This window comes from Struthio camelus, chromosome Z (assembly GCF_040807025.1).
Source record: "Struthio camelus isolate bStrCam1 chromosome Z, bStrCam1.hap1, whole genome shotgun sequence".
Taxonomy (NCBI): Eukaryota; Metazoa; Chordata; class Aves; order Struthioniformes; family Struthionidae; genus Struthio; species Struthio camelus.
Window position 1 is genome coordinate 16,348,625 of NC_090982.1, and position 14,564 is coordinate 16,363,188.

At 41.3% G+C, this 14,564-nt stretch overlaps 1 protein-coding gene across 4 annotated transcripts in view; it reads left to right on the plus strand.

Moving 5' to 3' along the window:
- PALM2AKAP2 (PALM2 and AKAP2 fusion) overlaps nt 1-14,564 on the plus strand; it is a 275,215-nt gene that overhangs the window by 60,777 nt on the left and 199,874 nt on the right. For all 4 annotated transcript variants that reach the window (XM_068927120.1, XM_068927117.1, XM_068927118.1 and 1 more), the window contains exon 3: nt 3,156-3,286. In XM_068927120.1, the coding sequence (XP_068783221.1) occupies nt 3,156-3,286 (131 nt within the window). The remainder of the gene's footprint in view (nt 1-3,155; nt 3,287-14,564) is intronic.

Genomic DNA, 14,564 nt, shown 5'->3' on the forward strand with positions numbered 1-14,564 from the left:
TAATACCACCTCCCTGTTTGCGCCGTGAGTGGTCTTGATCTCAGCACTTGTCCTAGAACCTTTGCTCCAGCTTTCTGATGAAAAAGTGCTGGGAAAGGTTTGGTGAAGGCAAATGTGAGATTCTTGCAAAAGTATATACTGCTTTAATAGTATGCCAGGAATCTAGCAGGGGAGAAAATGTTTCCCCTGGAGTGAGGACTGTAGGGCACAGTCACCTGAAGTGCGTCTGTGTGTTTGCCTATTGTATTTACAGTGGGTGTATAAAAATATGCATTCTCAACAGCCTGGCAAACAGATTCTCTGAATTTAAAAAAAATATATTTCCTATAAATGTTTCGTTTTCTCAGAGTCTTCTTGTAGTGTAGAATTCCTCAGCGTAGTATTTAATGAATGCCTTCATTTTCGTCTGGAAAAGGAGAGCCAAAAACATCAACGCTACCAGTTTTCCTGTTTTAGATAAAATATGCTGACAATTCACCCAGGAAGGAGGATTTTTAATAGATCATAGCATTCCTATCCCTAAATATGTCTTAACAAAATCCCATTGATGCTTTCCAGTTTCACATTCATCCTATTTATAGGTGTAAAAAAAGAGCTTCTAGAGAAAGAAATCATGTGATTTTGTAGCTTAAACATTTCTCATAAACAAAGACCAAAACAAAAGCTGCACAAAATATCTTATTTGTTATACAATGTTTTATATTGGAGAGACTGACCCTTCCCTATTTGAACATTAGCAGGGAAATTCTGTAAAAGCACACTGAAAAAAACCTAGGTTTTATTTTCCCCCTATATCAGATGAGGAGTGATTATTAACTAAATGTTTAGGGATGACCCAAGCTGCACTTTGCTGAGAAACTTACTTCTCTGTCAAAAGAGTACCACTTACGATTTCTGATTTGAGGCCTTAGCTGAGTATGCCACATGCAGCCACACATTTGTACATACAATGAGCAACATTTCATTATTAAAAGAAAGACAGCAATTTTCTAATAAGCGATCAGTCATCATAGTGCTGAGCACTGGATCTAGCCCAGCAGAGCATAGCTGGTACCCCTTGACCTGTGCTACTGAGACCTCTCCAGTGCCAAAGTTAAGCACACGCATATATATGCTTAGCACCTAAAAGACACGAACCTACAACCTGTAAATTGCTCTTTGATTGTTCTTACTTTTTTTCTTGGTACAGAGGATCGTTTAGGACTTTCCTCTTGAGGGGACATTTCAAAAGCACCATTGACTCTGGCCCCCAACGAGGTGATCAAGCTAAATGAGATCTTCATGGGGGTAGTAATCAACTGTGTTAAACAGAAAAGCAAAGGACCCACCAAGAAAGATCTAACCCATGGTATACAGCAAGCGTTAGCACACAGTAGTGTCAGCAAAGGGAATAACTGACTGTGAAAACTGTGATTGAAGATAGCCATTGTTGATGTTTTGCAACCTCAGTGGCCACACCGGCTACAAGCAAAATGAGAGTTCAGACATTCTTGGCTAGATAAAGCACAGTACATCTCTGGTTACAGTGGGCGGGAGTTTTGAAAGTGACCGTGTGTTACAAGACTACAAGACCTTTTCTATCATATAGAGCTCGTAATTTATACAGGAATCACTTAAAACCCACCTAAAAGGAATCTGGTACACAGCATAAAGATAACAAAAGCTGGAGTCATTCACAAAGTCTAATTTGTTTGCATGGTTTATATTTCTCTGAGTCTGCTGTTATACTAAAATTGAATTGCCTTATACCAAATAGGCTATGAAGTGACAAGAATAGTTTGTGCATAGATACTATGTCTATATATACACTCAAAAACTAACAAGACTTGTCTCTCATGTCAAAAAGCCTTCTATTTTGAGTGGGTTTGGAGACTATTTTTTGTTAGTGAATATTTTTCTTTATACTTACGTTGCACAAATCAGATTCTATTTGAGCTGTGAACATCTCATTAAAGAGACTGATACTGCATGTTTGGGCAGCCTCTGAAATTCATTTTCTTTGAACCGATGATTTTCTTATTAGCTCCTTTTCACTATATATGCTCTGACAGCTGGTTCCTTGAGTTAATATTTACAATTGCTTTGGAAATTCAGAATTCAGGCTCTTCTTTCCAGTTGGTGAAGGGACCATTTTTGTTGGTTTTCTAATTCAGTGAGTTTTCCAACAGCTCCATTTCCCTTTTGCCAAGGGTGAGAGACCAGAACAGCTTTATGCTAATCTTCCTTGCAAAGGTTCGTTCCATGAGGCCATGTTCTCTCTGACACCTTAGCTGTTGTATCTACTTGGGAAGATTCAGGCCAAGATACCCAGGCTGATATGCTATTTCAACTATTTTTTGCAACCAGTGCATCTCAGCTAGCAAATGTCTCTGAGTTAGCTCTAGCTGGATTGGAAGCTGTCAAGGTGAGGTTGTAGTCATGCTTCTTGGGATGGAAAGCACAGTGAAACTCCCAGGAATGGAAAGCACAGTGAAACTCCCAGGAATTCCTGTTCTGGAATAGGCTATTGCTGCTTACGGTAACATTTCTGTTGTGTCATGGGGTGCCCATGGCTTCTGGAAGACTTTTGTTTGTTTGTTTGCTTTAATTTGTGTCTGGCTAAGGGGTAATGTGTGTATTTGTATGAAAGTGTGTGTGCGTGTTTGTGTGTGTGTGTGCATGGCATCTGTAAACATATATACAAAGACATAATCATTTTATAACTCAAAAAGAACATATCTGATTAATTTAACAATAGAATGGTTTTAGCCTTCATGAAATGCATTACATTTAGAGCGTGTTGCTCTTTGGCTTTTGAAGTTTCAAGGAATTTGGGTTTAGCTCTTCCAGTACGTGCTTTATCGTTCACAAGAGATCCTGACTTCTGTTCAGAAATTTTGGTTTTTATGAGACTGGCTAATTTGAGTCGTTTAAACTGCTGCTCTTCTTAGGAACTAAAAATAACTTCAGATTAAGGCATCAATGGTAAATATAGTGCATATTGCAAAATTAACACCCTTAAATCTGGCAGGCCTGACATCTGGATAAAGGTCTAACGGATTAGCTGAAATTTAGTGTCTAAAGTGGTAATCAGTAATTCAGCTCCTTCTCAAACTTAAGAAGGCTTTTATTCTTTCTTCTCCTAAAAGTCTGGGTTTTTTTTTTTCTCCTTATAGTCAAAAGCTCTTCGAGAAAAATGGCTGCTGCAGGGAATTCCTGCTGGCTCTGCAGAAGAGGAAGAAGCCAGAAGGAGGCAGTCAGAAGAGGATGAGCTGAAGGTGAAAAAGCTGGAAGAAAACGTACACAGGTAGGGACAGTTTCCCTTTGCTTTGCATGAGAATAGACACTCAAGCTAAGGCCAGAGTCCTTTCTCGCCTCGGACCCCCAACTAGTAGCAGCTGCTTGGGAAGAGGGTAAGAGCCAGGCAAATATATGGTCATGTGTAACCAGAATTTTTCTCCCAAATGTCCATTACTTGCAAGGTAGAGCCACAGTGGTATGTTTGTGTTTCATGGACTTTGAAGGATTTTCCTCATGAGGGGGCTAGGAAGGGGGCCCAGGTCCCCCTTCGGATGCACATGCGTGACTGAGTCAACACTCAGGAGATTCTCCATTGCTTTATACCTCCTGTAGTCAAAAGGAGTTCAAAGAGTGATGGCGCTCTTTTTCACTGACTTTTCATTGGTGCAAATGACTGCCAAATGCAATAGCAGATGCCTCCAACAGATCAAAGAGCTACTGCTTTCAGAAGCCACGTTTGGGCCTTATAATTCTTTGCTTTTGAAAGTTTGCCATTACATTTTAAATTGACAGGTTTGTCCCTCTTTTTTGTGTTTTTATTTGTTTTGCTCCAAATAATGGGCTCTAAAGTTCACAAGGAGAGTACTTTTATACCTCACAGAACAAAATCCAGAGCTGGTTCTTCTGCTAGTTACACTATGTGAATTTAGAGTTTTTTAATCTGGCAGAAAATTGGGAGAAGTTTGGTCATATTTGGCCCCACACCTCTTACGTATGCGCCTGCTGAGGAGAAAAAGTGAAGAGGACCGACAGTCCAAGGGTTGAAGTACTATCCAAGGATTTGATGAAATTTGCTTACCTTATGCCAGGTGTCTTGTGAAGTTGCTTGCAAAATGTCTTGAAGACATCACTGAGAGCATTTCTTCAGGGACATATTCAGGCAAACACACTCTGAGCTTACAAAACACTAACTAACCCCTACCTGAATGTGAGAATTGACTCACACTACTGGTCTCTGTCTTTTTATTCCTCTTAATTAAAACTAATTTGAGAATATTTATTATTCTTTTAAAACGGTAGTGAAGTAAGGGGAGATACCTTTTGAAAAGAGTTCCGTATACTATTTGATATCTTTTCACCATAAATTAATGCACTAGCTGGAAAGGACACATGGATCCAATCTCAGAAATACATAATGTAATACATATTTCATCTGGTGCCAAACACTGCAAGGTGCTAAGCACTCTGACCCTATCCAGCAAAATGCTTGAGCACGTACTTAATTTTAAATGTGTAAGCACTAGCATCAAAAGCATTGGACTCTATGAGCTTATAAGCTCTGCTTCATCAGTTCAGAGGGCTCAGTGCATTGTAGGATGAAAGTCTGTGCAAAATCTTTGTATCTTTGTCCCTGTGATTTGATCTTCTTTTCCCTTAACTGTAACCATGTCATAATATCATTAAATATTTGGAAGCAAAGGAGCTGTCTTCTGCTGCAACCATCTGTCTATCAAATGGCACCTCAGGTGCTTGCTAATGAATTGAAAAGGCATTTGCTTGACAACCTTACTATCGGTCTTAACTTTCCTGGCATATTTCCAAGGAAACTCCAGAGATTATAATTCAGTATTTTAATTTAGATGAGATAATATTGTACCTGGATGTTAGAGGTGAGACGTCAGTAGGTGATTTGGTTATTTTAATTCCAATTTCCATCCTTAACAAGTTGACCCATCCGAAGAGATCCCCTTAAGATAGGCTGAGCTAATAAAGAGTAGGAGGAGGAGTAAGAAAAAGACAGATGTCAGGTATATTATCTGGAGGAGTAAAGCAGAGTGAACTCATCTTGCAGAGATTCATTTGCTGCCTGTGCATCCCAGCTCTGCCCACCATTCCCAGGAGAGAATTACAGGGGGACTGTCCATATGTTCATGTACGCAGGACCCAAATGTCTTCTGGTAGTAGCACACTGTTAAAGAAGGAACAGGTCCACTACGCAGTCCTTCCCTCCCCTTCCTCTTGCCGCAGAACATCCCGTCATGGTTTCAGAGAGCTATTCCTTCTGCTCCAATAAAAGTGCTCAGGAAGGTGGTCACTTTCTTGAACCTGTGAGGCTTTGTCACACAAAACAGGCATGGCACAAGAGAGAAATCAGTCTTTATTTGAAGGTCAGTAGGACTGGCAAGCTGAGTGAACATCGACACTTACAGTAGAAAACCAGAGATTTGCCTGCCTCAGACCAGGCAAATTTTCATAAATGAGAAAGGAAGCTTATGTAGGCCTGTCTTGTCTGGAGGCAGCAAATATCTCAACTTGGGGCAGCATTAGAGCTGGCTATAGATATGTGTATGGGCTTGAAGGCCTTGAACACAATAGGAATGCTTCAGTTTAATATTCCTTTTTCTAATTCATTTTCTAAATGATCTTTCCACTTGTAAGCATGAAACAGTAGAAGGTAAGGCCCTGTGCAAAAAACACACATGCTTGTGATGTTTCGTCTTGAGCCAGCGTAACCAGTTCTTGCTGTGTGGGAGCTGTTTAACTTCATCTTGCGCAGCAAAAAATCATGAATGCATAGACTGCTATTTATTTATTAGATTTCCATGTCATCGGGATATGAGACATCACAGACTGTAGCTAGTAGCCTGCAAGTATGTATGCATATGGGTAAACTTACACATGAGTAACTAGAATGATTTAGTAAGTTCACTCATCTGCAAAAGCATTTGGAAGAGGAATGCCTCCGTTCGTTAGTCAGCATTTCTGTACGCCTCATCCCAGTGACTGAAAAAAAATCTGTATCATAAGAATAAAAATAAAGCAGAACAATCCATGAAAAGAAGTCAATACATATCATTAAATACTATCATATAATTATGCTGAAGATATTTAGAACTAGCTTAGCAATTCTGAAGCATAAGAACACTAGAAGCAGTTTTTGCATCCAAAAGTGTAAAGTGGGAATTGGCAAAGAAGCAGAGTTGAAGGAAGTTTGGTCCTGGACCTCTTAGATTCACGCTTATCTAACCTCAGTTGTCAGAATAAGACTTATGCTGTTCCATGCAAAAAATGCTGGTATCCTATCTTACGTTACTTTAAAAAACTGCCAGGGTCTGTGGACTTAACAGGGTGATAGGACTCTATTCAGCATTGACTGACTTTTAAACGAGCTGAAAATCTGTCAGTACAGGTAAGGATGGAAAGCCTTATTACTAGGTACCTCACTGCAAGGCTGGTCGTACCGTTGTAAATCCGGCACAGCACAGCCAGAAGTGGATTTACAAGGTCTCCCAGCACAAACCATCCTGGGCTGTAGAGGAGCTTTGTTAATGTTTTTCTCTTTGTTCTCATAAAGATCCCGGGTCATTTCCGCAATCCTCTCCTGTTGCCACAGAGTGAGAACGTGATGTCCTGTTTTGTGCAGTTGCCTTAGATTTTGAGTAAACAATACCAAAAGCATGACAAATTACCGTAAAGCATTTCCATGCCTTACCTTCTCTCTGAATCACGGACCCGAAATGTATTGTTTGGGACAGCATTGATACAGATGCCTAGTGAACTTTCACAGACACGTTTTTGATTATGTGCTGTAGGTGAAACAAGCACTGGAATGTATTGTATGCCTCCCGTGGTTATTTTTACCACTTGACAGTCTGCTATTTTGCAGCAGTGAATGGAAAGTTGGCATTCGACATCTGGGTATTAACAGACAGCATTCACAGAGCGGAGCAGCCCACCCACAGCCTGCTGTTCCTTCTCAGCATTTGAAAGGCTTCTAAAATTATTTTGTTTTACTAGATTACATTATAGTATTTGGTGGCGGTCTGTGTTTACTACAGAAGGTGAAGAATTTTCATTTCTCTGAAACTTTTACACAGCATGCCAACATGAAATAACTTTGTGACACATTGCCTTACTTGATGACCAACACCAGCAAGACATACCAGAACTGTACTTAGCTTTCTTTGGCCTGTCACAAACAGACAGGATTTTCATAAACTGCAAGAGATGGGGATGCTATTCATATGAATTTCATGGCCACTGTTACAAGTTTTATTAAAGTTGTGCTCTTGGAGAAAAGAAACCCACTGAACTAAATGCTCAATAAACTGATAAATTGCTTCAGAAATCAATGGAGCTACATCTGCTTACACTGGCTGAGGCGGTGCCCATCAACTCACAAGAGAGGCAAGTTATAGCTGCTTCCACATAGCTCTAGCAGAGCAGGCTTTTGGCACATGTGAACCAAGCAGACAGCTTGGAGCAGGGAGCTTAAAGAGGATCTCCAAACAACATACGTGGTTTGGAGAAACAGGAGAGACCTTTTAGCAGATACACTCGCGCCTTCCACAGTATTTGGCAATTTGACAGCTCTTGGAGGTGAAACACTAAAGCGGTGGCCAAGGTATGTGTGTCCTCTGCCCTTTACTCAGAGCTGCTCAAGTGTCAGGCACATTCAGTAGTTAACATTTGCAGAAGCTCTTTGGGGTTATGGACTGTTTCACCCAGGGGTATGCTCATGGTGAGCAATTCCCTCCAGGCAACTGCTTTTCCTCAGCACCCTCCTAAGAAAATAAAGCCCTGATGCTAATGATAGCAAGGGCGGGCCTGTGCTTTGGAGCATAGTTCATGAGCTCTTTCCTGAGACAAACACGTGCATTTGCTGGTTGCTAGTGTCTGTTCTGAGGTGAGTGGGTGATAAATACATGCAGAAACTCCCTCCTTCCCAGCAGCTGACCTCTCAGAGTGCTACGGTGCTGTGGTCTTGTAGATACTTTAGATGTTTTGAAAGTACGTCCAAGATCTGTTGTACCAAAGCATGCGTGTGGTAGGTGCTGTCCAAAAAGAGGCACTTCCAGTCAAGAGAAGCACTCACTTTACAGACCAAAACAGGGATGCCTTGTCAGCTTACTTGAGAGACATGAGCCACCCAAGAGGAAGAGATACGACAGCTATACCTCTTGAGCAAAAGATGTCTTGGTCGGGCAAGGCTATTTTTTTGCTATGCTTGACTCATGTCTGTTTACCAAGTTTTAGACAGGAGTCCCAATCTAGACAGAGGCAGATCCAAACTGGAGTGAAACTTTTCTGAAGCTGGCAGAATTGTCCTTTGCTTACATTAGTATGATTGAATATTTCCACTTAAATACTCATATTTGGATATTATCAGAGAGACCAGGATAGGTTCAGAAAAGAAAATTCTCATGAAGCTGATTTGAGATGCAGAAAAGAAAAATCTTATTATTGCACTATCTTACTAATAGGCGATGAGCGCTTCATAGATCCGCGGTGCTAGCTGGAATCCCACTAAAGTCTCTTCTCATTTTAGAGTCCAGCAAATACACACATGTTGTTCAGCTGAGCTTTGTGATGACTACCACTCTTTGATGATTTTCCCTCCTCCCATTGTCTATTCTTTTATTCCTTTCTGATGCTACGGTTTGTTTCCTGCTCCTTCTTCTTCCCAAGATTAAAACCTTAGCATGTTTCAGACTGGGAACTCTGACTATAACTCAGTCTCTCTTGGGACTGGCACTAATATTTTTTGCATGACAGAGAGAGAGAGAAAGAGAGCGAGCACGTAAGACAGATGTGAGTGCACTGCTTCAAAGAGAGGGATCATCTGATATCAGAACTGCCTGCTCAGACCTCCCCAAAAGCAGCCAGTGCAAATTCAGGAGCAGAGATGCCATAATGCCCTTGTTAAGAGGTGCTGATTAATTTCACTTTGGCCTGAGCTTCCAAAGAGATCTGAACGGTTACTAAAAATGCGTGCTAGTAAAGAGAACTATATCATCTGACTGCATGATACACACGAGCCTGAATTTTTTTGCAAGTTCAAGACTGATGGCAGCTGGAAAAACTGATCAGGTATAAAGGGAATGTTGTTTATCCAGCACTTTTGGATTGTGTCTAGAATGCCAAACACAGCCATATAGGGTCCCTCAGCCCAGTCTCCAGCACAGAAAGCCCGAGCAGAACTGAACGTGACATGGTGCCATATAGCCAGCCTCCACACACTGCCCATATAAACAGTTACGTTGGATGAGCGCTCAAGGAGTTAAATGTCAAAAATGTCTTGTCTCCTCATAGCTAGGTGGTCTCTCCAAATTCTGCTCACCTTATGAGGAAAGATCAGGCTTTCTGCACAGGAGCAGCTGTTCATCCCCAAGCCCTCTGCCTGCTTCTCAGCAAAGACTGATCGATATCAGAGCTCATCTGCTGAAGCTGCACAGATTCCAAATTCGGTAGCCCCTGAGGACTGTGGTTTCCAGAGCAGCACATCCTTCACCTCCCATAAAGCTTCTGCCTGCTCTGGTGTGTTTTTCACATGTGATGCATTTCTTAGGAAAACAGAGAACAAAACAAAACAAAGGCAAAAGGCCTCAACAACAGGAAATCTCAGATTTCCAAAGAATCCCATTCTGCAGTGTGATTAGATAATTACTTAGGACTTGTAGAATGATTCTAGAAAAGTATGAGTTAAGAGCTGCTAGGTGGCAACAAGTTTGAGGTTTTTACATTTGGTATAACGTATTCAGATGCAACACTTAAAAAAAAAAGAAAAAGAAAAACACAACTTATTGCCTAGTTTCTGAAGCTCAGCCCACACTTACAATACCAGAATGGCATGGCAGGACTTTAATAGCTACTCAAGTGCTGATATTATGGGTTTAGGAATAGCAAACTCAGGTTATTCCACAACTCCTAAGCATTGCTTGCTTGTGATTATTTAGCAATGCCTAAACATCTTACGAGGAGGGCAAAAGGATTATCTGTTCAATTTGCACACAGATGACTTCCTTTCCTGATATTTCTGCTCCCATAAAATATCTGTACCAGATATCAACCTTGATGAATCCATCAGCCTCATTTTGAAGCAAATGTAAAAGAAATTCCAAAACCCCATCTCGACACATCGAGGAATTTAGACCTCAAGTGCTTCTAACACCTCATCCATGTCAGGATATCATACAGTAAGAGCCACTTTCTTCAAACAAGAGGGGACACTTAGACTTAAATTCAGCTGTGTACAGAAGCAGATTTTCAGGGACATCTTCAGTAGGTAATCATGTTGTAAACTGCCATCAGTTTCTAAATGGATTAAAAACTTTAATGCAGTAGAGCATATGCTGAAGCCTCTCGTGAAAGAGACAGTTACCATCTCCTGGCTAGATTCAGGACAAAAAGAACAATCTTAGTCACAGCAGCTATTCAATAACATAGAAACTACAAGCTGTACAAGTATGGTGGGTTGTCTTGCCTTATTAGATGAGGCCCGACCAAGTGCAAGACTTCAGATCTTTCTTGCACTAACATTTCAAAGCTAAAACCATAATTTTCATGACTATTTGTGTGATGTAGCTTGAAAGAGGTGGAAATCTCTTCATAATGCAGGCACTATATGCCTTGAATCACCACCCTCTCTCTGTGGGCAAAGACCTCCAAGATTTTCACGCTTCTTTTAAGCCTAGAAGAGCTGACAGGGGTTTCCTGGAGCAGTAAATGGTGGTACAACATACAGAATAGAAATTGCTGGTTTCATTACATCTGAATTAAATCTTCACCATAGGCCAAACGCGATTATTTCCTTGAGTAAAACAGAAAGGACTAGTCTCTTTCCTCATTGCAGTTATGCTTGTCTTTGTTGGAGCTGGCTGGTTGGTTTGCTTTCCTTGTGCACCGGTCCTACTACAGGCCAGCCCTGACTAAACAGCTCCCTCTACATTGTTAGTCAAAAGTGCTTATAGCCCTTGGTGGCTGGAAGAAATGAAGTCAAGGAAATTCTGTCTCAGAAAGGCATGTTTGTGTACAGGAGACATGCACACGCACAGTTTTGAAAGACACGGTAGACCTGCAGCATATTTACAAAGAGGTGGCACAGAGTCAGGCAGCAGCCTGAGCTGATTTTATTGTGTTGGTGCTTTACTCTTTCTTTACCTTAAATCAGTGGACTTCCCTCTGCCCTGCCAAACACCTTTTTAGGTGCTGTGTCTGTGTCGAGCAAGGCTAGGACGCACAACACCATGCAGCATACACACACGGACACACATGTGCACGCACACACAGAGACAGAGAAGACACCACCACCGATTTGGACCCTGGTAACTCTCTCCTCCCAAAGACTCAGATTTGTCCTACATAACTGCAGAAGTTTAAATAAGCCGCGTACGTATGGGGTGCTGTCTCCTTTAGCTCCCCACACAGTCCATGAGGAAAGAACGTCACCTCCAGAGCCTGTGTAAGCCCATCTCCTTCCCTTGAATGCAGGCACCTCAATTAAGTGCCTGAAATGAAAAAGGATGAATCTAAGCCTAATGCTCCTGCACAGGCACCTGACACTGGGGCCTCTGGCTGCTATGATAATGCAAACAGTCATTAATAATAATTAATATTGTATCTAGTTGCTCATGTTCTCTGTACACCCGAGGTCCCTGCCCTGTTGCTCCTACTAATAGTCAGCACTTGCGTGCATTTTTGCAGATCTGAGCTAGCTCTCAGTAGGCAGAAGTACAGTTAGAAGAGGAGCAAGGCACATCATCTAGAGCCCCCAGCATGCATTGCAAAGTCTTAGCCCCTTGTTTTTAAAATCAGCAATTTGAAAAGCGTGTCAGATTCAGCAGATTGAAAAGCGTGTGGGGTTGTAAATCATTGCAGTATGTGGGGAATTCTAAGGAAAAAAGAAAGCAAATCACAGCTGGTAGTCCACAGAAGACAAGGAAAGACTGGATATGCAGTCAGGAATCCTAATTGATAAGAAAGGGACAGCTTCTTACGGATTTTACTAAAAAGTTGATGAAAAAAGAAAAGCCCCAAGGATGCACACTTGGGAGTGGAGAGTAGCCTGTGGCACTCATGTCATGGTCTCTGTAGAACAGCAAAACGCGTACCATCAGGGAACCTCGGTGTGTTGGAAAAATGCTTGTAGCCATCCAAGAATATAATGCATGAATGCTATGGTCAAATCCACAATGAAGGACATTCAAAGCACTCAGATCAGCATGTTACAAATGTAAGACATGCTCACAGACATGAACAAATATGGGCTTTGTAGGATGAAGTGATATATGACTCTATAGTGTAAGACACTGAGGAATCAGGTCCCAGAGCCAGATTGATATCAGAACCTGAACTAAAAATTTGACTTGATATGACAGATGTGCAAAGAGGCAATGAAATAGATGAGGTACCAAGGGAGAGAGAGAGAGTAATAAGTAGAGACAATGTGAGGCATTAAGCAACCGAGAGCCATGGATAAAAAGCCTTTTGAAGTTCGACTTGCATGGTGTCTGCTGTGACCTGTTATAATTGCCACAGGTGAGAAAGGACTTGACAAGAGCATCAAGAGTCCTGCTAAGCATAGAAAAAATAAGAAAAATCCAATATATTTTTCAAAGGCACCAACACAGATTGTACATTCAAGCCTGGATAAAGCAGATCTTTAACGTTGATTTATACCTTATGTAATTACCATATAAAGGTGCAGGTAGGAGTCCTGAACAAACAGCACGTTGGAAAGCTTGATCAGCAAGCAACTGGAGCGGCTCATGACTTTAAAATGTGACTAGTAGTCTACAAAGATGACTGCAAGTGGGAGGGAAGACCCTATTTACAAAGCACTGGATTCAAACTTGAACCATGTCCATGTTTTCCTTAGACGTCCTTCAGCTAACGAAGATCACCATACAAGGAGTATGAGACAGTGAAAGAAATGTATATGTAATGCAAGGAGTCTAGCTAGGTACTACCTTTGTAAAAGAATCTACGAACAAGAGTCTGAAATACTCCATGTATCTGTGATGTGAGTCTGCTGGGGCTTGAACAGGGATCTGCATTCAGTTCTCTGTAGCTGACCCTCAGTCTGAATCAGGAAAGATTTCTCTGAATATAGTACCTGAATCCTTAAACAAGAGTACAGGCCAAAAATAAACCACCTACTGAGGAAAAGATATATTGAAACAGATATAACTGCACTAACCGGATCTGACTAACTAGATCAAGTAAGACAGACATTTAAAAGAGTCATAGAGTGTTTTGTAGATTGTAGCTGAACTAGAAGACGAGACAGAAAAATAGCATACTTATGCTATCCCATGCAGAGCAAGAAGTCATTCAGTCCTTCATGTCAAAGACTGTTAAATTATGCCTAAGCTGTACTTTTTTTTACTAATATAGCTACGCAAGCAAAACTTCCCTTTGTAGGTTTAGTTTTTGTCAGCAAAAAGTACAGACACTTAATTGAAATGAGCTCTACAGGCAGAAGTTATTTTAGCCCATTGTAACTACCTCTCTATTGGAAAACATATTGAAAAAAATGCTAAAAAAATGTACCGTTTAAGCAGCTATAGTTTATCAGCAGAAGAACCTAAAATTAATAACTAAGAAATGGAGATACCAGCTCTTTGCATCCTGGATACCACAACACAATGCAAGTGGTGCAGAATGTCCGTTGAAATAGCCAATAGTAAGAAATCAGCAAGAGCAGGTTGAAGCCCCCAGATTATCCCTGGGTTAAATTCTTCACTCTGACGTGGATTTCTTGCACGACTTTGAGCAAGATATATCAACCATTTTTCTATACACCTCATTCCAGTATTCCATTAGTGAAATATTATCTTTCTCATACTTTTAGTATACTTGGAGCTGAGCTTTTGGGGGTAGGAAGTGCCTCATGCTGTACTTTAGAGGACATAATCTGTGCCATTTAAATAACCTGAACGAATTCTCATTTTTTAGAATTCTTCAGATTCTGACAGTGGCAAGCCAGTGCAAATCAACAACAACAAAAAAAAAAAAAAAGATGCCTGTTAATGCAAAAGATGCCTGTTAAAGCAAGAAAGAACAGGCCTTAACTGAATAAAATGAGTCAGACTCTGATTGGGCATACGGCATACGTTTACTCCTAAGACTGTAAATCTGGCTCTTGATGGTCATACTGTTAATGGAGCAGCTCATCCTGTATGCCATCTCCAAGCATGTGGTGGCTGAGAAGGTGATCGGGAGTAGTCAGCATGTATTCAAAAAGGAGAAATCCAGCTTAACCAACCTGAAAGCCTTCAAAGATGGGACTGGCTGGGTAAATGAGCGGAGAGCGGTGCTGTCTACCTCAACTTCATCAAGGCTTTGGACACTCTCTCCCCCAACATCCTCCTAGGCAAGCTCAGGAAGTGTGGGCTGGATGAGTGGACAGTGAAGTGGACTGAGAACTGACTGACTGGCAGAGCTCAGAGGGTTGTCGTCAATGGTACAGAGTGTAGTTGAAGGCCTGTAGCTAGCGATGTCCCCCGGGGGGGTCAATTGTGGGTCCAGTCTTGTTCAACTTATCCATGAGTGACCTGGATGCA